Source organism: Phyllobates terribilis, unplaced genomic scaffold (genome assembly GCF_046119375.1).
Source record: "Phyllobates terribilis strain yellow unplaced genomic scaffold, ASM4611937v1 Scaffold_2__4_contigs__length_985480577, whole genome shotgun sequence".
Lineage (NCBI taxonomy): Eukaryota > Metazoa > Chordata > Amphibia > Anura > Dendrobatidae > Phyllobates > Phyllobates terribilis.
Window position 1 is genome coordinate 449,272,394 of NW_027362762.1, and position 22,089 is coordinate 449,294,482.

The following is a 22,089-nucleotide window of genomic DNA, read 5'->3' on the forward strand; positions in this document are numbered from 1 at the left end:
AACACTCTTTCAAAACTATTAAAGCCCCAGCATCCGGCGACCAAACCTTAAGATCCACCCCCTTACATGTGAGAACAGTAAGACATTTAATGATCTGCGAAAAACCCCTAATAAATTTTCTATATTAATTGGCAAATCCGAGAAAACATTGTAATGCTTTAAGTTCATGTTGAACCCAATCAATTATGGCCTGCATCTTCCCAGGATCCATCTTAAACCCCTCAGCCGATACAATGAATTCCAGGAACGATATTTCTTGACCAGAAAAAGCATATTTCTCCAATTTAACAAAGAATTTTCCCTAAGCTTTTGTAAAACAAAACAAACATGTTCATAGTCCTAATTCAGATCAGGCGAAAAAATTAGAATATCATCAAGGTATACCACAATAAAGCTACCAATATAATCAGAAAAGATATCATTCATAAAGTTTTTAAAAACTACAGAGCATTGGTTAACCCCAAAGGCATAACAAGATTTTCAAAAAAAATCCTCAGACGTTAAAAATGCCATTTTCCTTTCATCACCCTTCTGGATGCGTATCTAACTATAAGCCTCTCTAGGATCAAGTTTAGAAAACCATTTGGCCCCCATAAGCTGATTATATAGGTTGTGGATGAGTGGAAGTGGGTAAGTATTCTTAACCGTAATTTTGTTTAATTCACGGAAATAGAGGCAAGGACGGAGCTTTCGTTTTAACAAAGGAAAACCCAGCCTCTACTGGCGAGGAGGAAGGACGGACCAAACCTTCCGTAAACTTTTGTTTACATATTCTTTCATAGCGGTACATTCAGGACTCGATAAATTATACAGGCCAGCTTTAAGTAATTTGGCATTAGGAATAAGATCAATAGCACAGTCATACGAATGATGGGGAGGTAACATTTCTGCCCCTTTTTCCGAGAACACGTCTTCAAAGTCTTTCAGGTACCCTGGTAGACCCTCCAGACTAGCGGAGAAAATTTGTACAGAACTAAGACAATTGGGGTCTCACTTAATATTCTTCCAACACCAATCAATAACAAGATTGTGAATACGCAGCCATGGAAACCCTAATACCAACTCAGCAGGTAAATTGTCCAAAACATAGCAAGAGATGGACTCAGAGTGAAGTATTCCCACCTTAAGTGTAATTTCCACTGTTACCAGCTGGACAAGGTTCTGGAGTAACGGTGTCCTGTCAATTGCAACTATTTCAATGGGTCTTTCCAACCTAACTGTCCCTAATCCTAATCTCAATACCAGTCCTGAATCGATGAAGTAGGCTGCAGACCCACAATCAATAAAAGGTAACTTTGACAATGACAGGTTTTGGAAAAGTAGTTCCACATTCAGTAGTACTTTATCTGAGGAGTAAAAAGGTACCTGGAAGTCTGTGTGACCCCCTTGACAATCACCAAGACTTAAGTGCTTCTTGATGGCTTACTTGAGGAAGTATCGAGCAGTTCTTGAGAAAATGCCCAGCGCGTCCACAGTAGAGGCAGAGTCTAAGATCACGCCGACATCTCCGCTCAACGGTACAAGAGCAAGTGGCTCTAACTTCCATCGATTCTTCCTCAGGTAAGAGGATAGATGCAGGGGGAATGACCAAAATCCCCTGTTGCTCCTCCCACCTCTCCCAAATCCTGCTAACCAACCGACTGGCCTGAGTCATGGCCTCCCCCAAGGAACAGGGTGGAGTATGCAGAGCCAGAGCGTCCTTAAGTGTATCCGAAAGGCCTCGACGAAACTGACACCTGAGAGCTGCATTATTCCCCAGAACTTCAGTGGACCATTGCCGAAACTCGGTACTATAGTCCTCAGCGGTACGGCACCCCTAAGTCAAATTCATGATCTTTGCCTCTGTGACCTGCGTAGATTAACCCAAAGGCGTCAAAAAAAGAGTCAACAGATGACCGTTCTGGTGCTTGTGGGGACAAAGAAAAATGCCCAAGTTTGAGGACCCCCTCATAGTAAGGACATGATTATTCCCATCTGCAGAGACTCATTCCCTGATGACCGGGGTTGCAGGGTAAAAAAATAGCCTACAGCTGTTCGTGAACACCCTAAACTGATTTTTCTCCTCCGAACATTTATCAAGAAGGGCCATTACTGGTTCAGGAGAAACCAACTGCACATCAGAAGGTACCAGAGTCAAAGCTACTGTTGGAAGCGAGGGGCTCTGGGAAACACTCATTACGCTTGAAAAGTGACCCTGCAACTAGGACTGTGACTTTTCTAGTTTCAGGTGCTTCCTTGCCAGATTCTGAACCACCTGGGTCAGATTCGTCACGTGATCATACAGTGTGTGAACAAGATCCATACTGGTGGGGAAAAAAAATGTCAGGACAGATAAAATGTGATGCTAGTCACAACTCACAGACAAGCAATGAGGCTTGAGTAGTGAAGAGGTCCGGGTTCAGATACCAAGAGGACTCGTCATATACAAAAGGGTAAGGCAAAGGCGTAGTCAAGTCACAGTCCGAGGTCAAAATTCCGGGAAGGTAGCGGATCAAGACAAAAGGGCAAGGCAAACAGATGGTCAAAGGCAAGGTCCAAAGCCGAGCAACAAAGATCAAATACAGGAACACAGAGAACAGAGCAAGCACACATCATTTGCGCAAAGCTACAACTGACACTAATTGGAGGCAGAGATCCAGCTAAATAGCCAGGTAATCACTCAAATAGCAGACACATGGAGGAAGCCCCAGCACTCCCCGGCCCTGGTTGGATGGCTAAACTGTCACTCAACACATTGACAACTCAGCATGCCCCAGCCTCTGATTGGATGGCTGAGTTGTCCATCACCATACTGACTGTTCAGCATGCCCCTGTCCTAGATTGGACGGCTGAACTGTCACTCACTGCTTCCAGACACACCAATAGGCATAATCGTGTCAGGAATAGTATGAAGATGGAGGCTCACTTTAGTGGTTTGTGCTAGTATAGGCACAACACTATTGTAGCGAATATAGGGATAAGTCCTTCTCAAACGAGCTGCTGGCCTCAGACACGGTGTAGAATAACATTATGGTGAAAGCAGATCTGTGTTTCACACATGGAACTTCTGTTCCATGGAACTATGGTGTTAAGGAACTTCTGTTGACACGAATGAATCACAGGGCAACAAACTTTAAGTGATAACTAATTCAGCAAATACTTGTTATTAAAATCATTGACTGACTCAGAATACAACACGTTTTAGGGTATTAGATTCCTTTTTTAAGTAAGCATACTTGAAAAATATGTAAGCTAACCTCCCTTTAAAACATTTATTGACATTTTAAAAAATGGATTATTAATAGTGATGTGCAAACATGCTCGGTGTTATCTGAGCATGCTCGGGTGTTATCTGAGTATCCTGGGTGTGCTAGGATAGTATGTTCGAGTCTGTGTGGCTGCATGTTTGGCGGCTGTTAGACAACTGCAACACAAGCGGGGATTGCCTGTTTGTTAAACATGCAGCTGCAGGGACTCGGACATATCAGAGCACTCCCAAGATACTCGGATAACATGTTATCTGAGCAGGTTTGCTCATCACTAATTATTAACAAAAAAAACAACTTTTAATTTGTATATACATGTGGGAGGATATTATTCTACATAGATCAATTGTACAAAAATGGCAAGCAAAAACAGCCAGTTAACAGATTAATATACTTCTTAAACACATACAATTAAATGGTCAATACTAGAAATAATACTCCCATTATATGGTTTTACCTAAATAATCATATCTAAAAGTATTTTTTTACCTTGCTAAAAACATAAAAGCATCTCAGCCACAACGAAAAGGAAATATTTTCTTAGGGATTAAAAAAAAAGGAAAGTGCTATGCCACTTGCAATCACTATTGGTCAAATAGAAGCATGTTCCAGACAAATCTAATAAGAATTAATAATATGATCTACAAAAGAGGAATGCACGAGCGACCGAACTGATAGTTATTACTGCAGATCTATTTCTATTTTAGGAAAACATTATAATGTAGCAGGCACCAGTTAAGTCAGCACATTGCAGGAGAGACAACAAATAAGTTGAAAGATGGATGACCAAATTAATAGGAACAACAACAGAATTTAAAAGGGTTACCTCAAAAACAGAGGTTATGTCAATTTGGCAGGGTTATGTCAATTCTTTATAATCCATGTGATTCTGACCTGTGGGATCCTCCTTAATTCCCATTAAAGAAAAATAGAGTCAAGAAGTATAACAACCAGAAACATCCAAATGTATGTGCAATGTCAAATAGACATGCAGAAAGAAGACACAAGTTCATCAAGTTCAACCTATAACCTAACTTGTTCATAACGATGAAGGTAAAAAACCCATGAAGCATATGCAAATTGCCCCATATAAGCAGAAAAGTTCCTATTATATTGCAAATATGGCCAAATGTATCATTATATCAGGACAACCCCTGTCCATATGACCTGTTAATGCACATGGATGTCAAACAGTGAGCTACCGGGCTTAGGACCACTTTCTATACGGCAAAGCATATTGCGAGCAGGGCCCTCACTCCTTTCGATATGAGATATGCTTATTCTGTATTGTCTGTATATGTCCCCCCTAAAATTTGTAAAGTGCTGCGGAATATGTTGGCGCTATAAAAATAAAAGCTATTATTATTATTATTATTATTATTATTATTATTATTAACCCTTATAACACCGCAAAAAAATCAATCTAAAGTACCAGCCACTCAGTGTACTTTTTCTACCCAACTTGCAGTCCCTTGTGGTGGGTTGTTGTCTATCTGTTCTAGCTCTCCTGTCTGTCAATCTAGATACTGGTATGAGAGAGAGAGACAGGCACTGGACAATGGAAGACACAATGCATGCTGTGAAGTGAGAAAGGAAGATCCAGCACCTACAGTCCTGGCACAATGCTAATGAAGAAGAATGATCTATTAAAGAAGAGTTAATGGCATAGTACAGAGCATTGGAATTGGGACTGATCCTAGACACATTAGGCTGGTATGTCCACCAAAAGTAGTTTTTGGATGATCAGGTCAGCAAAGTGCATTAAAAATTTTTTAAAAAAGTACAACATATTAATTTAGCAAAGGGCCTTATATAAAAAAAAAAAGTAATTATAGAAAGTATTCATATGCAGCACCCACATCTAATATGACATGTCATGTGTGCGTCACTAAAAATTGCATACTTCTGTATCCACGTTATTGCTAATTGCAAAAAGGATGTGGCAGAACAAGCTGGGAGTAGGCCAAAATAAATTGGAGATATTATTTGTTAATAAAATGGAATACGTGCTTGGAATTCGCTAGAATAATAACAGGTGCAAAAGCTTGATGAATATCTTTATCATAAGTTATTAAAGTCTGCCCTTAGTCTTTACAGGGTTACAAGTAAAAATACAGCTCACAGAGGATTATATTTTAGATGCAGTGCTGCAAAAATTAATATCTGAAAACTCATTCCTATAGTCAAGACCAGAAATATATGGTGTTTTCTTAGTGAACGGAGGGAAAATAAGGTGATTTTCTTAAGGTAACAGTCAGAATTTTGAACAGCACTATATGAGCATTCAATGTGTAAACCATTATCTAGGACTTATTTTTCCCAAAAATAGTTAACCTCCTAAATAAACTTGTTTCTTGTCTGCTTTTTCAGTACTAGACATTAAACATTTTCATTATTTTATATAAGGAGATACACGGTCACTAGAAAACTAAATAGGGATAATTTTAATACATCCGCAGAATGGTCTAAAAGGTGGAAAAAATGATGATTCCCATATGTATTATGCGAACATACTTTTACATATGGCTACAAAGGTTATACCTAAATACTGATTAAACAGTATTTGATGCAAAATGAGCCCCGACCAAGTATTGAGTGCATTTACTGGACATACGTTACATTTCAGTAGGCCAACATTTCGGATTTTACAAACATTTTTCAAGCTGTTGTTACTAATTTACTGAGATAATGACTTGTGTGTTTTCAATGGCTGTAAACCATAATCATCAACATGAACAGAAATAAACACTTGAAATAGATCACTCTGTTTATAATGACTATATATAATATATGAGTTTCACTTTTTATATTGAAGAACTGAAATAAATTAACTTTTTGATGATATTCTAAGTTAGTAAGATGCACCTGTAGAAGGTGCAGCATATTTGCTCTGGCAGGTTCCTTTTAAGAAAGTAAGTGGATTTTACTATGATGTAGAAGAGAGGATATCATCAAAATATCCCTTAAAAGCATGGCATACTTTTTATTATGACAGATATAAATTTCTCTCTAAAAGAATTGGTGTTTTAGAATTATACGGCATCATATTCAAGCTAAAACCCAAAAGAAGCAAAAAAGTCAAGTCAATGCACTTCTGTACAGCTTCCATTGTTCTTTTTAGTGAGACAGCAAAAATCTGTCACAGAAAAGTATAGATTTAAAATAGCTTTAGAAGACCATAAAGTTAATGGCCTAATCTTGGCATTCTGGCAATCAGTTGACCGATTTGGACTGTGCAGCAATACCAGGTACCACGGCTACCAAATGTACAAAGCTATGACCGAGTTTGTGAATTGTGGCTAATGTACATTTGTGTGTCCTGAAACAACAGGAAGAAAGTCAAAAAAAAAAAAAAAAAAAAAAAAAAAAGAGGCCAGTGTGAAAATTCAGAGATTTCTATTTTTCATTCTTAATACAGAAATAAAATAAACAAAAATAAAAAAAAATACATTTAACACAAAAACTTGATTTAAACAATATGTAATTTTCAGATAGTTTCCCTTGAAGTTACTTAATTGGCAAAGAAAATGATTCAGTCCCTCACCAATCTTATGCTAATGGCCTATCTTAAAGTAACACTCCAGCTTTTTTTTTTATTGCTGGAGTGGGGCTACTAATCTAAGTTCCCTGCACTTAGCCTCATACTTACAAGCCACCATCTTCTTCTGTTGTTGGTGCCGCTCCAGTCAGTCTCCAGTAGGTTATGACCTGCCGGATCACTCCAGTGTTTACTGGCGAGCTGGAAGTCACTACTCAATGTATGTCTATGAGAGCCAGAACAAGGCCAGAACAAGACTCTTATAGACTTACACTGACAGCTTGTGACCGTTACCGGTGACTTCCGGTGAGTCAGAAGTTATGGTCACAAAATGGAGGAGTGGGACCGGAGCGGCTCGGGAACAGCAGAAGATAGCAGTTGGCAGGTATAATACTAGGGTCAGGGAACTTAGACAAATTGCATCACTCCAACTCTGAAAGAAAAAAAAAAACATTGGAGTGGTGCTTTAACCCCTTTCTGACAAGGGGCGTAATAATACTTATCTGCGCCCTGGGCCTATTGGACCAGATACATATTATTACACACAGGTGATCGCACCCGAACAGAGGCTGTGCTGGCGCGTTCGCCGCCGAGTGTCAGCTGATTCTCACAGCTGACACCCAGTGCTATGTGCTAGGATCTAAGTCGATCGCAGCATTACAGGATCAAGAGGAGGTAAGCGCCGCTTACTTACCTGCTCACCGGCGTCCCGCGCTGTCCGTGCTGGGTCCTGGTGGTTGTCATGGTGACCCGATGTCCGGCATCCAGGTCACCAAGAAGTTACTTTGATCATGCGCAGTGTGCAATCCAAGTAACTTCTGCATGCAGGCTGAGAGCCTGTATAGCATAGAGATGTTGCTGCTGCATCTCTATGCTATACAAGTGATTAGCCTGCAAAAAATGAAAGTCCCATAGTGGGACAAAGTGTAAAAGTTAATAAAGTGTCAGAAAGTGAAAACAAAATTGTAAAACGATTTAAAAAATGTAAAAAAAAATAATCCTCAAAAAATAAAAATATAACGTATCCATAAATAAATATTTGTATGAAGAAAAAAACAAAAAAACAATAAAAGTACACATATTTGGTATGGCTGCATCCGGAATGACCTGACCTATCAAACTGTTCCACTAGTTAACCCCTTTAGTGAACACGGTAAAAAATAAAAATAAAAAATGAAGCAAAAAACAATGCTTTATCATACCACTAAGCAAAAAATGGAATAAAACGCGATCAAAAAGTCAAATGAAAATAAAAATGGTACCGCTGAAAACATTATCTTGTCCCGCAAAAAACAAACTGGCACATAGCTCCATCAGCCAAAAAATAAAAAAGTTATAGCTCACAGAATAAAGCGATGCAAAAAAAATTATTTTTTCTATAAAATAGTTTGTATTGTGTAAAAGCGCAAAAAAAAAAATCAAAAAACTATATAAATGTGGTACCCCTGTAAAAGTACTGACCCAAAGAATAAAGCTACTTTATCAATTTTACCACACGCGGAACAGCATTAAAAAAAAAAAAAAAATTCCTGAATTGCTATTTTTTGTTTATTCTGCCTCCCAAAAATCGTAATAGAAAGCGATCAAAAAATGTCACATGCCCGAAAATGGTACCAATAAAAACGACAACTCGTCCCGCACATAAGCTGTCACATGACTCTGTCGGCCGAGATATGGTAAAATTATAGCTCTCAAAATATGGCGATGCAAAAACTAGTATTTGCAAAAAATGTGGTCTTTTAGTGTGTGACAGCTGTCAATCATAAAAACCCGATATGAATCTGGCATCGCTTAATCGCAACGACCCGAAGAATAAAGTAATCTAATCACTTACACTGCACAAGGAACGGCGTAAAAAATAAACTCTAGGGTTAAGCTAGGGTTAGCGTTATGTTAGGGTTGTGATTTTTTCAAAAGTAAAGAAAAAAAAAAAAAGATGACGATATGATGACTAGTGTTGAGCGCAAGTGCTCGGTACATGAGTTTGCATCACACGGAACGGCATTAAAAAAAAAAAAAAAACAGTTCCTGAATTGTTGTTTTTTGCTTATTCTGCATCCCAAAAATCGCAATAGAAAGAGATCAAAAAATGTCACGTGCCCGAAAATGGTACCAATAAAAACACCAACCCGTCCCACAAAAAACAAGCTGTCACATGACTCTGTCGGCCGAAATATGGAAAAATTATAGCTCTCAAAATATGGCGATGGAAAAACTCGTCTTTGCAAAAAAAAGGCATCTTTTAGTGTGTAACAGCTGTCAATCATAAAAACCCTATATGAATCTGGCGTCGCTGTAATCGCACCGACCCGAAGAATAAAGTCGTCTAATCACTTATACCACACGAGGAACAGCGTAAAAAAAGACTCTAATGTTAGGGTTGTGATTGTGCTAGGTTGTCCTAGCTAGGGTTAGGGATGTGCTAGGGTTAGGGATGTGCTAGGGTTAGGGTTGTGCTAGGGTTAGGGTTGTGCTAGAGTTAGGGTTGTGCTAGAGTTAGGGTTGTGCTAGAGTTAGGGTTGTGCTAGAGTTAGGGTTGTGCTAGAGTTAGGGTTGTGCTAGAGTTAGGGTTGTGCTAGAGTTAGGGTTGTGCTAGAGTTAGGGTTGTGCTAGAGTTAGGGTTGTGCTAGAGTTAGGGTTGTGCTAGAGTTAGGGTTGTGCTAGAGTTAGGGTTGTGCTAGGGTTGGGATTTTTTCAAAAGTAAAGAAAAAAAAATGATGATGATATGGCGACTAGTGTTGAGCACAAGTGCTCGCTACTTGAGTTTGCATCGGGTGATTGGGTATGCAACAAGCAATCCCCGCATGTTTTTTTTTTGGGTGTCTAACAACCGGCGGGAACATGCGGGGCGGGGACTCGAGCACCCGCGATACATGGTGCATACCTGAGTACCTGATGCAAGCTCAAGTAGCGAGCACTTGCGCTCAAGACTAATGACAACTTATTCAATACGATAAACTAATGTTATCAAATTCTGTGTCGCACCTCTTGGTTCAAAATTTTCACTATACCCCTTGATAAAATCCTTGAGGAGTGTAGTTTCCAAAATGGGGTCACTTGTGGGGGGTTTCTACTATTTTGTAACATCAGGGGCTCTCCAAACGCGGCATGGCGTCCGTTCTCGATTCCAGACAATTTTGCGTTCAAAAAGTCACACAGTGCTCCTTCCCTTCTGAACCCTGCCGTTCGCCCAAACGGTGTATTTTCCCCATATATGGGGTATCGGCGTACTCAGGAGAAATTGCACAACAGTTAATGGGATCCATTTTCTCCTGTTACCCTTATGACAATGAAAAATTGGAGGCTGAAAAACATTTTTGTGGGAAAAATGTGAAAATTTTATTTTTACAACTCAATGTTATAAACTTCTGTAAAGCAGGGGTTCAAGGTGCTCACCACACACCTAGATAAGTTCCCTGAGGGGTCTAGTTTCCAAAATGGTGTCACTTGTGGGGGGTTTCCACTGTTTAGACACATCAGGGGCTCCCCAAACGCAACATGGCGTCCGTTAATTATTCATGCAAATTTTACATTCAAAAAGTCAAATGGTACTCCTTCCCTTCCGAACCCTGCCGTGTGTCCAAACAGTGGTTTTCCCCCACATCTGCGTGCTCAGGAGGAATTTCCCCCACGTATCGGCGTGCTCAGGAGGCATTGCACAACAAATTTTAGGGTCTATTTTTTCCTGATACCCTTGCGAAAATAAAAAATTGGGGTCTAAAGTAACAATTTTGTGAAAAAAGTTAAATGTTCATTTTTCTCTTCCACATTCCAAAAATTCCTGTGAAGCACCTGAAGGGTTAATAAACTTCTTGAATATGGTTTTGAGCACCTTGAGGGGTGCAGTTTTTAGAATAGTGTATTTTCTGTCATAAAGGCCCCTCAAATTCACTTCAAATGTGATGTGGTCCCTAAAAAAATGTTTTTTGTAAATTTTGTTGGAAAAATGAGAAATCGCCGGTCAACTTTTAACCCTCATAACTTCCTAACAAAAAAAAAATTGGTTCCAAAATTGTGCTGATGTAAAGTAGACATGTGGGAAATGTTATTTATTAACTATTTTGTGTGACATATCTCTCTGACTTAAGGGCATGAAAATTCAAAGTTTGAAAATTGCGAAATTTTCTAAATATTCGCCAAATTTTGGATTTTTTTCACAAATAAACGCAAGTCATATCAAAGAAATTTTACCACTATCAAGAAGTACAATATGTCACGAAAAAACTGTCTCAGAATCAGTGGGATCCGTTGAAGCGTTCCAGAGTTATTACCTCATAAAGTGACAGTGGTCAGAATTGTAAAAATTGGCCTGGTCATTAACGTGCAAACCACCCTCGGGGTTAAGGATAGGCCAGTGATGATATGGATCTGGAAACCCCTCTTAACAAACATCTAGTTACAATCTGTATCTCAATCACAGAGCAGAGGACACTACTATAGCAGTGTTAAACAGTGCAAACGATAGTATTCATTTATAAAACATGATCGTAACATTGAGCAGCAGTATTGCTATCCATCTCTTCTGTACAGAGAGAATGTCACATATTTTTTGCATATGAACTAAGCATAGAGGATGCTATCCAGGAGCAAACTACTTAATCGATGTCCCCATATATTTAATTTATAGACTTGTTCAGTTTGATGTACATAACCCTGTACTATGTCCCACTCAGTCAACTCCTCCCAATTTACCCCTCCACTATCTGCATCTGATACATTTGTCATCTCCCACAAGACAAGATAATCCACATCAGTTTAAAAAAATATGCCACCAAATCATCACAAAAATGGATTGCCAGTGGATGCCTAAATCATACCAATCCCTGAAGTCCCCCTCCCATGTTAAATCCGCCTTTTCTACTAACTCTGCTTACCTCCTTCATCTTTCATTCCCACGTGCAATCAATTTCTTTTTTTTTATTCTTTATACACTACCGTTCAAAAGTTTGGGGTCATTTAGAAATTTCATTATTTTTGAAAGAAAAGTACATTTTTTTCAATGACGCTAACATTAAATGAATCAGAAATACACTCTATACATTGTTAATGTGGTAAATGACTATTCTAGCTGCAAACGTCTTGTTTTTATTGCAATATCTACATAGGTGTATAGAGGCCCATTTCCAACAACCACCACTCCAGTGTTTTAATGGTACATTGTGTTTGCTAACTGTGTAAGAAGGCTAATGGATGTTTAGAAAACCCTAGAAAACCCTTGCACAAGTATGTTAGCCCAGCTGAAAAAGGTTTGGCTAATTGACAAAACTGTCAAACAATTTTACCAAACTAAGAAAATCTAATGATACATCTGATAGTTTTGTGACAATCCTATGACAGTAAGCATATTCATGTAGTACATTTAGTTCCATTTGTAAAACAGATCATAGACAGAAGTAGAATACACTTGGCTGGAAAATTTACCTGTACAATCCACTTATCTAAACCTGTCACTTTTAAGTGAATGTGACAATTTTTTTTATTTTTCATATCCTAAATTATCATGTAAATTTAAGTGGGAAAAAACAACAGAAATTAGGCAATTTTCACACTGGCCTTTAGGCCTAATACTTGTTTCTTACAGGTCACAATAGATGCCTTCATAATGAATATATTGCACTTTAGCATTTTGCAAAATAATCATTAAAGGGTTTCTCCATAATTGAACATTATCCCCTATTCTGTGATAACGGGATAACTTACTGATTGCTGAGGGACTGACCTATCAACTCTGTAAGGTCCCACATGAATAGAGGAAAAGTCGAGCATGCACACCCTAGAGGAGCGCATGCTCTACCTTCACACTGTTCAAATAGGCTGAGCCCCATTTTTGGGATCACCCTTAGTAATCATTTAGTTATACACTATTCTATGCAAATAAACCCCTTTAACTTATTAATTTGATCATATTGTAAAGTAGTGGAAGAAAGCTGCCACCCCTAAAGAGATTTACTGATATGACTGTTTTATGTGTATGCTGTTGCATGGTATACTATTATGGCATGACACTGATATTCACTACCGTTCAAAAGTTTGGGGTCATTTAGAAATTTCATTCTTTTTTAAAGAAAAGCACATTTTTTTTCAATGAAGCTGACATTAAATGAATCAGAAATACATTCTATACATTGGTAATGTGGTAAATGACTATTCTAGCTGCAAATGTCTTGTTTTTATTGCAATATCTACATAGGTGTATAAAGGCCCATTTCCAACAACCACCACTCCAGTGTTTTAATGGTACATTGTGTTTGCTAACTGTTTAAGAAGGCTAACAGATGTTTAGAAAACCCTAGAAAACCCTTGCACAAGTATGTTAGCCCAGCTGAAAACGGTTTGGCTGATTTGAGAAGCTATAAAATTGACCTTCCTTTGAGCTAGTTGAGAATCTGGAGCATTACATTTGTTCCATGAAACTCTCAAAATGGCCAGAAAAAGAGAACTTTCACGTGAAACTCGACAGTCTATTCTTGTTCTTAGAAATGAAGGCTATTCCATGCGAGAAATTGCCAAGAAACTGAAGATTTCCTACAACAGTGTGTACTACTCCCTTCAGAGGAGAGCACAAACAGGCTCTAACCAGAGTAGAAAGAGAAGTGGGAGGCCCCGCTGCACAACTGAGCAACAAGACAAGTACATTAGAGTCTCTAGTTTGAGAAATTGACGCCTCACAGCTCCTCAACTGGCAGCTTCATTAAATAGTATATGCAAAACGCCAGTGTCAACGTCTACAGTGAAGATGCGACTCCGGGATGCTGGCCTTCAGGGCAAAGTGGCAAAGAAAAAGCCATATCTCAGACTGGCTAATAAAAGGAAAAAAAATAATATGGGCAAAAGAACACAGACATTGGACAGAGGAAGATTAGAAAAAAGTTTTATGGACAGACGAATCAAACTTTGAGGTGTATGGATCACACAGAAGAACATTTGTGAGACAGAACTGAAAAGATGCTGGAAGAGTGCCTGACGCCATCTGTCAAGCATGGTGGAGGTAATGTGATGGTCTGGGGTTGCTTTGTAAATTAGGAGATTTGTACAAGGTAAATTCCTTTGAATAAGGAAGGCTATTACTCCATTTTGCAACGCCATGCCATATCCTGTGGGCAGCTCTTGATTGGAGCCAATTTCATTCTACAACAGGATAATGACCCAAAGCACACCTCCAAATTATGCATGAACTATTTAGGGCAGAAGCAGGCAGCTGGTATTCTATCTGTAATGGAATGGCCAGCGTAGTCACCAGATTTCAACCCCATTGAGCTGTTGTGGGAGCAGCTTGACCGTATGGTACGCAAAAAGTGCCCATCAAGCCAATCCAACTTGTGTGAGGGGCTTCAGGAAGCATGGGGTGAAATTTCTCAAGATTACCTCAGCAAATTAACAGCTAAAATGCCAAAGGTCTGCAATGCTGTAATTGCGGCAAAGGGAGCATTTTTTGACGAAAGCAAAGTTTTAAGGAGAAAATTATTCATTACAATAAAAATCATTATTTCTAACCTTGTCAATGTCTGGACTATATTTTCTATTCATTTTGCAACTCATTTGATAACTAAAAGTATCAGTTTTCATGGAAAACACAAAATTGTCTGGGTGACCCCAAACTTTTGAACGGTAGTGTAAATAGAAAAAAAATACCATAAACACGAATTACAAAGTTAATGCTATATAAAAACATTAATTTCTTTATTTTTAAACCCCCCAAACTCAGAATAAAAATGCACTAAATTCATCAGTCACTTTGACAAATTTGGCTAAAAATTTCAGTTTTTCTTTTTTAACCCCTTTACGACATAGGGCGTATTAGTACGCCCTGTGTCATCACCCCTGGTTCAGTAAAGGCTCCGGCGGTGAGCCCGCACTGAACCGAGCACATGTCAGCTGATTCTTACAGCTGACATGTGCCCGCAACAGCCGCGGGTGGAATCGCGATCCACCCGCGGCTGTTAACATGTTAAATGCCGCTGTCAATCTCCGACAGCGGCATTTAACGCGCGCTTCCTGGAAGCGCGTCCTAAGCCCTGCCCATCGGCGACCCCGTCACATGATCGCGAGTCACCGATGGGTGGGCATGAGAACCCAGGGTCTGCAGCAGACGCCTGTGGTTGTCATGAGCTGGTCGCTATGAGCGCCACCTAGTGGTCGGCGCTCATAGCACAGGACCATTTCTGCTGCATGCAGGGGATCCGCTCGTCCCCTGTATGTAGCAGAGGAAATTGGACAGTTGCTGCTTCTAGTCTCCTATGGAGACTATAGAAGCATGCAAGAAGTGAAAAAAAAATGTTGTAAAAAATATTAAAAAAATTTAAAAAATATAAAAGTTTAAATCACCCCCCTTTCGCCCCATTCAAAATAAGATAATAAAAAAAAACCACATACACATATTTAGAATCGCCCGATCTATCAATATAAAAAAATAATTAATCAGATCGGTAAACGGCGTAACGAGAAAAAAATTCTAAACGCCAGAATTACGTTTTTTGGTCGCAATGCAATAACGGGCGATCAAAACATCAGATCTACCCCAAAATGGCATCAATAAAACTTCAGCTCAGTGCGCAAAAAATAAGCCCTCACCCGGCCCCAGATCCCGAAAATTGGAGACGCTACGGGTCTCGGAAAATGGCACCATTTTTTTTTTTTTTACCAAACTTTGGAATTTTTTTTCACCACTTAAATAAAAAAGAACCTATACATGTTTGGTGTCTACGAACTCGTAATGACCTGGAGAATAATAATGGCAGGTCAGTTTTAGCATTCAGTGAACGTGGTAAAAAAAAAACAAAACAAAAAAAAACATCTGTGGTATTGCACTTTTTTTGCAATTTCACCGCACTTGGATTTTTTTTCCCGTTTTGCCGTATACGATATGGTAAAACTAGTAATGGCATTGAAAAGTACAACTCGTCCCGCAAAAAAGAAGCCCTCACACGACCATATTGACCAAAAAATAAAAACGCTATGGCTCTGGGAACAAGGGGAGCAAAAACTCAAAAACGGGGAATGGCCCGGGGGTGAAAGGGTTAATAAATTTGCTAAAATTTCTACATTTCTGTTTTTTTCAGTCAAGATGGGGTGCAGAGTGTACTTTAATGAGAAAAAAAATGAACTTTTTAGAATTTACCAAATGGCTGCAATGAAACAAAGAGTGAAAAATTTAAAGGGGTCTGAATACTTTCCGTACCCACTGTAAAAACAAATGTTAAAAATTACATAAAAATAGTGCATGGAAAGAAAAGAATTAAAAATAAGATCAAGACCATTTGTCCTTTTTAATTGTGCTTCATTGTTAGAAATAAACCAACAAATAAACCCAGAAATAAATAAATAAAAATCATACACAACGGGTTTAGTTGCAATCATAACCTCTATGATTAGTGGCATAAAAAGAAAATACAATATTGCATTTATATCACCCCACCTCCCAAAAGCTGGTAGAAAAAAAAAGTAATAAAAAAATCCTTACAATGGTACCAATCAAAACTACAAGCCATTCTGCAAAATACAAGCCCTCATACAGCTCTGCAAATGGCAAAATAAAAGGTTATTGGTTTTGATATACACACAAATGGTTTATTGGTATTCAAAAGTATTAAACTATATAAAATTTACAAAACTGTAATAACCCGCAGGATACAGTTCACCTACGATTTTTGCAGAATGGTAAATGCAATAAAAATAACACCCAACCTCTGCTTGTTTCCTCAATCTGCTCCTCACTCCTCCTCCTTAGAGTATAATAAGGATAACCTGACACCTCACTGTGCTGGTAGTCCATCTCATCTCAAGCAAGATGGGATTGAGCTGTTTATTCAGAGTGGATGGTGAGTACATCATCCGGCGGAGGAGAGAAGTGGCTCAAAAGTGGATAAAGATGCAAAATTCTCTGATAAGATATATTACAAAGTTTCTTATATTTGCTTGTGCTACTGACTTAAGCAAAGTTTGCTGAAAGTACATTTCCCATTTCAGACCCAAACTAGACCATGTCCTTACAGGGGTTTTTCCTCTTTTAAAAAAGTGTTCCCAAAATGACAGCAGCCATGTAAAATAACAAAATCAGATAGTAGTTGCCCTCCATGAGTCCAGTACTGGCTATCTGCCATCTGCCATTGCTGTTGTCTCTGTGTTGTGGGGGCAGAGGTACCAAGTCGAATGTGTACATCAAAGCAACATCCAATCACTGAGCTCAGTGGCTCATGCCATCTACATACAGAGCTGCTGAACTCATTGACCTGCTGCAGCAGTGAGGTGCGCTGTTGATGTGTCATCACCACTAAAGGCAAAACACTGAGACAGGGCTGGCGCTTAGGAAGAGGGCGAATACTATCTGATTTTGCTATTTTACATGGCTATTATCATCAAGGGGCCACTTTTTTAAAAAAAGGAGAAAACTCCTTTCAGAGGTACATTTTATCGACTAATACCATAACTATACATATTTTGGAAGGATGCCACAAATTCAACGAATTGTGAAGACAGATGGAATTAAAGTAATAGTTCCAAAAAGATAAACATTTCACTAAAAACAGTCATCTCAGAACCAACAGCAGAATTCAGCTGATGTCAAAAGAGGACACCACCCAAAAGTAGTAGAATAACTATAAAAAAATACAATACAACACAGCTGATATGAAGATAAGCCATTAATATCAGATCAGTGGGTTCCTGGCACGTCTGCCAACAACTGTTTGAAGGGTACCTATCATTTAAAAAATAAAAAGGAATATATTATGGGGGATGGTATGTGCTGCAGATCTGTGGGGGTCTGAAACCATCACCTATCGGTCAAAACACCACTCAACTGCACATCCTTGCATGATCTGCGTGAACAGATCATTGTAAGGACTCAATAGTAAGTCTATTGTCCTGTACATTCACTCTCACAGAGCAATGTACGGACACAGACTTAAAATTAAGCTTGTACAACCCTAAATGCACAGGACATGCAGGCGTTGCACACTTCAGAGAGGTGTTTTGACTAATCGGCAGGGTTCTCAGGACCAGGCACCCTCAGGGTTGGCAGCACTATATAGCCCCTCAGATATACACTTTTTTTTTTTTAAAATCACCCTTTAAGGAGCCATCTTCTATAGAGTAGACACTAAGAAGCATAGAGCAATTTTATATTCTTCTGGTCAAAAAGTATCAAAAACCTAATTTAGACAAGAGCATGGCCTGAACTTATAGTACGGTCTCTGAGGTCATCTGGTGGCCACTGTAGGGAATTGCATGATAGCACAGAGATTTTACAATGCTTATTTATGAAGATCTACAGAGAAATGCAAAATAGATAGCTCCAACATATGTCATGTGATTGTATAATCTTATTGTTCCAGAATCATGGGTGCCAATCTCTAATCTATGGTTTGTAATCTCTATTAAAATTCTCTGTACAGATTTTTATGAAGAATACAGACCATACAGACAAAATATTCAGCGTTCACACCTAAATATAGGAGGTTCATGTGTGCCAAACAATTAGTCTACCGTAGATACAGATGGGCAACATACATGTAAATATTGTTTACTTTTTGATTATATTATATAGTGTGAATGTGTAATCATCATTAAACCGAGCATGAGAAAAAAAAAAAAGAATCACATGTTAAAAGGTCAGTGGGTTAAAAGAATATCAAACACAGGGTCCATATAAAATAATAACTTAAATAACAAAGTTATACAAGAAAAGATAAATCTTAAATTTGGTTTTATGTAGCTTTATTTCATGAAACAGTCAAGACTCCTAGCCACTAATATTAAGGTAAACACAAATAATAATATTCTACAATAGAGATTGGATAAAATTTACCAATGGTCTTTAATTTAAAAAATGTCTATGGTGAGCTTCCTAAACTCAATTAGGTCTGATCTGCTTACATGTTCTTTAACACACACTTTCTGGTAGCACAAGGACTAAATCCTGGTCTCTGCCAGTAGCCCATCCCCCCCAAATTATTGGCAGAGACCAGGATAGCGTAAAATACAGTGAGGCAGACATTAACAAAGAATCTGAAGTTCTAGACATTGGTAACACATAGTAAAGCTTAAGTGATAAAAAATAAAAGTATGACATAAAAATAACTTATTTCTGTATTCCTAAATTAGACCAGTAAGGCTGAAAATATCATTTTGTGCTTTTCTTCTATCCACTTGCTATTAGGCTGCGTGCCCACTATGCGTTTTTCAAGCGTTTTTGCAGCAGAATTTCCGCAGCGAAAAAAAGCTTAAAAAACGTTTGGTAATACGTGCCCCATGATCATTGCGGAAAAATAAGCAGCATGTCCATTAACTTTGCGGACACGCAGCGTAATCGCCGCCATTGACTTGCATTGGACCGCGTGACATCCGCATCACTGCATCTGCACAAGCAGGTATCACACAGTTCAATGTGCGGATGGTACCCAGGTCTGGAGAAGAAGAGACTCTCATCCAGACCTGGGTACCATAGAAACTGTAAAAAAAAGAATTTAAAAATAAAAAATAAAGCTTATACTTACCTTCTGATGTCCTCCTGGTGTTTTCTCTGCTCCATCTGGTCTGCTGTATGGGTCACGTTGTTGTGAAGGACCTGCCATGACGTCATTGAGTCATGTGACCTGTCACATGACTGAATCATGTCACCGCAGGTCCTTCACAACACCGCGAGCCACCCAAGACACCGGACGCAGCAGAGAAAACACCGGGAGGACATCGGAAGGTAAGTATAAGCTTTATTTTTTTATTTTTTACCATTCTTATTCTACCTGGCGGGAAAAACGCATGTAAAATCCGCATGCGTTTTTCCTGCCAGGGAGAAGCGGAAAAAATATGCAGCATTTCTGCATCGTGGGCACATAGCCTTAGTTTCATTTACCTTATACGAAGGCAGGAAGCAGAGGACTCCATTGCTCACAGTCTGGCACACAGACAGTAAAAGGGCACCAATCTCATCTTGAAACTCAAAGGTCTCCGCATGCTGAAATGTTGCACAGAGTTTACGGCCCTTAGGACCAACACCAATGGTTCCAACCCACACCTGTAAGACAAGGACATCATAGCTCACTGCACCTTCTTTGAGACCTGTGGGTCACTATGTAATTTACACTGGCCGATTGTAGTTGTTAAATGACTGCCAATACGCTACATATAAGTTGATCAGCGGTCGTTTAAGGACTGGCTGACCCTACGAATCATTTTTTGTGCATGGATGATTTTTTTTTTTTTTACAGACCATAACCTGTTTACACAAGATGATAAACTGCTGAGAACAATGATTTTTAAACAAGAGTAAAATCATTTTACCGGACGAACAAGCATTTGCTCGCCAGAAGATCAGCTGTCTGTTTAGACAGGCTGATAAAATAATTGTTCCTATGAACGCTTGTTCATATTTATCAGCCAGTGTAAATGCACCTTAATACATGATATTTTTAAAGAACAATTTTTTAGAAATTAACAAACAAAACAAATCATTTAAGTGGAAGAATAAGTATTTAAAACATTTGTGACAAGTTTTAAAGCTATGAATGATGCAGAGGATAAGCATGCGGAACATAACTCAACTTATTGTTTATGGGACTAGTGTGACAATTTTTGGGGACAGATGCCAAGAACAACTAGTACTTATATAAAACCTACTAAGGTAATGGAGGGGTTAGTGCCATCAGCGCTGCTGGTTTGCGGTAGAGAAGGAGTTAATATTATATTCCTGTTTTTCTAGGGTAATGCCCACTTCCTTACTGGTCTATGTTATAAGGACGGGGGTGCTTTCATTTACTGTGAAATGTTGGTCCAGGATAGAAAAAGTTAATATTTAATTCTCTGGCCTATTTTTACTCCTTAGTGATGGAGCCAATTTTGACCTTAATGACCAGGCCAAATTTTACAATTCTGACCCGTGACCGAACGCTTCAACGGATCCCACAGATTCTAAAATCGTTTTTTCGTTACATATTGTACTTCATGGTAGTGGTAAATTGTATCGGATATGACTTGCGTTAGTGAAAAAAATGGAAATTTGGCGAAAATTTCACACTTTTCAAACTTTGAATTTTTATGCTCTAAAATCGGAGCGTTATGTCACACAAAATAGTTAAGAAATAACATTTCTCACATGTCTACTTTAAATTAGCATCATTTTTTTTTCGTTAGGAAGTTATAAGGGTTAAAAGTTGACCAGCCATTTCTAATTTTTCCAACAAAATTTAAAAAACCATTCTATATGACAGAAAATACCCAAAGTGACACCATCCTAAAAACTGCACACCTCAAGGTGCTCAAAACCACATTCAAGAAGTTTATTAACCCTTCAGGTGCTTCACAGAAACTGAAGCAATGTGGAAGAAAAAAATGACCATTTAACTTTTTTCACAAAAAATTTGACTTTAGACCCAAATATTTTTATTTTCACAAGGGCAACTAGAAAATATGGAACACAAAATTTGTTGTTTCATTTCTCCTGAGCACGCTGATACCCCACATGTTGGGGAAAACCACTGGAAGGAGCGCCATTTGACTTTTTGAATGCAAAATTTGCTTGAATAATTAGGGGATGCCATGTCTTGTTTGGAGAGCCCCTGATGTGCCTAAACAGTGTAACCCCCCCCCCACAAGTGACCCCATTTTGGAAACTAGACCCCTCAAGGAACTTATCATAGATGTTTGGTGAGCACATTGAACCCCCCCGATGCTTCATATAAGTTTATAACGTAGACCCGTGAAAATAAAATATCTAATTATCTTTTAGCCCCATTTTTTTTTTTTTTTTTTAACAAGGGTAGCAGGAGAAAATGGACCCCAAAAATTGTTGTGCAATTTCTCCTTAGTATGCAGATACCCCATATGTGGGGAAAAACCACAGTTTGAGCGCATGGCAGGGCTCAGAAGGCAATGAGCACTCTGTGACTTTTTGAACGCAAAAATGGCTGGAATCGATAGCGGATGCCATGTCGTGTTTGGAGAGTCCCTTATGTGCCTAAACAGTGGATAACCACCACAAGTGACCCTATTTTGGAAACTGCACTCCTCAAGGATTTTATCAAGGGGTATAGTGAGCATTTTGAACCCACAGGTACAATACAGAATTTGATAACATTAGGTTGTTATATTGAATACATCGTCATTAAGGCTACTTGAGTTTGCATCGGGTGCTCTGATATGCACAGAGATTCACGGGTGCTCGAGTGACATGCTAGAGTCCCCACCCGCCATGTTTCCCGGCTATTAACCCCCCCCCCCCCCCAAAAAAAAACATGCGGGGATTGCCCATTTTTGGCAGTATAACAGCATGTCACTCAAGCAACTGCAATACTCCGCGCATACCCGAGCACC

At 38.9% G+C, this 22,089-nt stretch overlaps 1 protein-coding gene across 2 annotated transcripts in view; it reads right to left on the bottom strand.

Annotated features, from left to right (window-relative positions):
- The window catches only part of BRIP1 (BRCA1 interacting DNA helicase 1), a 369,260-nt gene that overhangs the window by 162,141 nt on the left and 185,030 nt on the right, over positions 1-22,089 (bottom strand). For both annotated transcript variants that reach the window (XM_073665493.1, XM_073665494.1), the window contains exon 14: positions 19,634-19,795. In XM_073665493.1, coding sequence (XP_073521594.1) covers positions 19,634-19,795 — 162 coding nt within the window. The remainder of the gene's footprint in view (positions 1-19,633; positions 19,796-22,089) is intronic.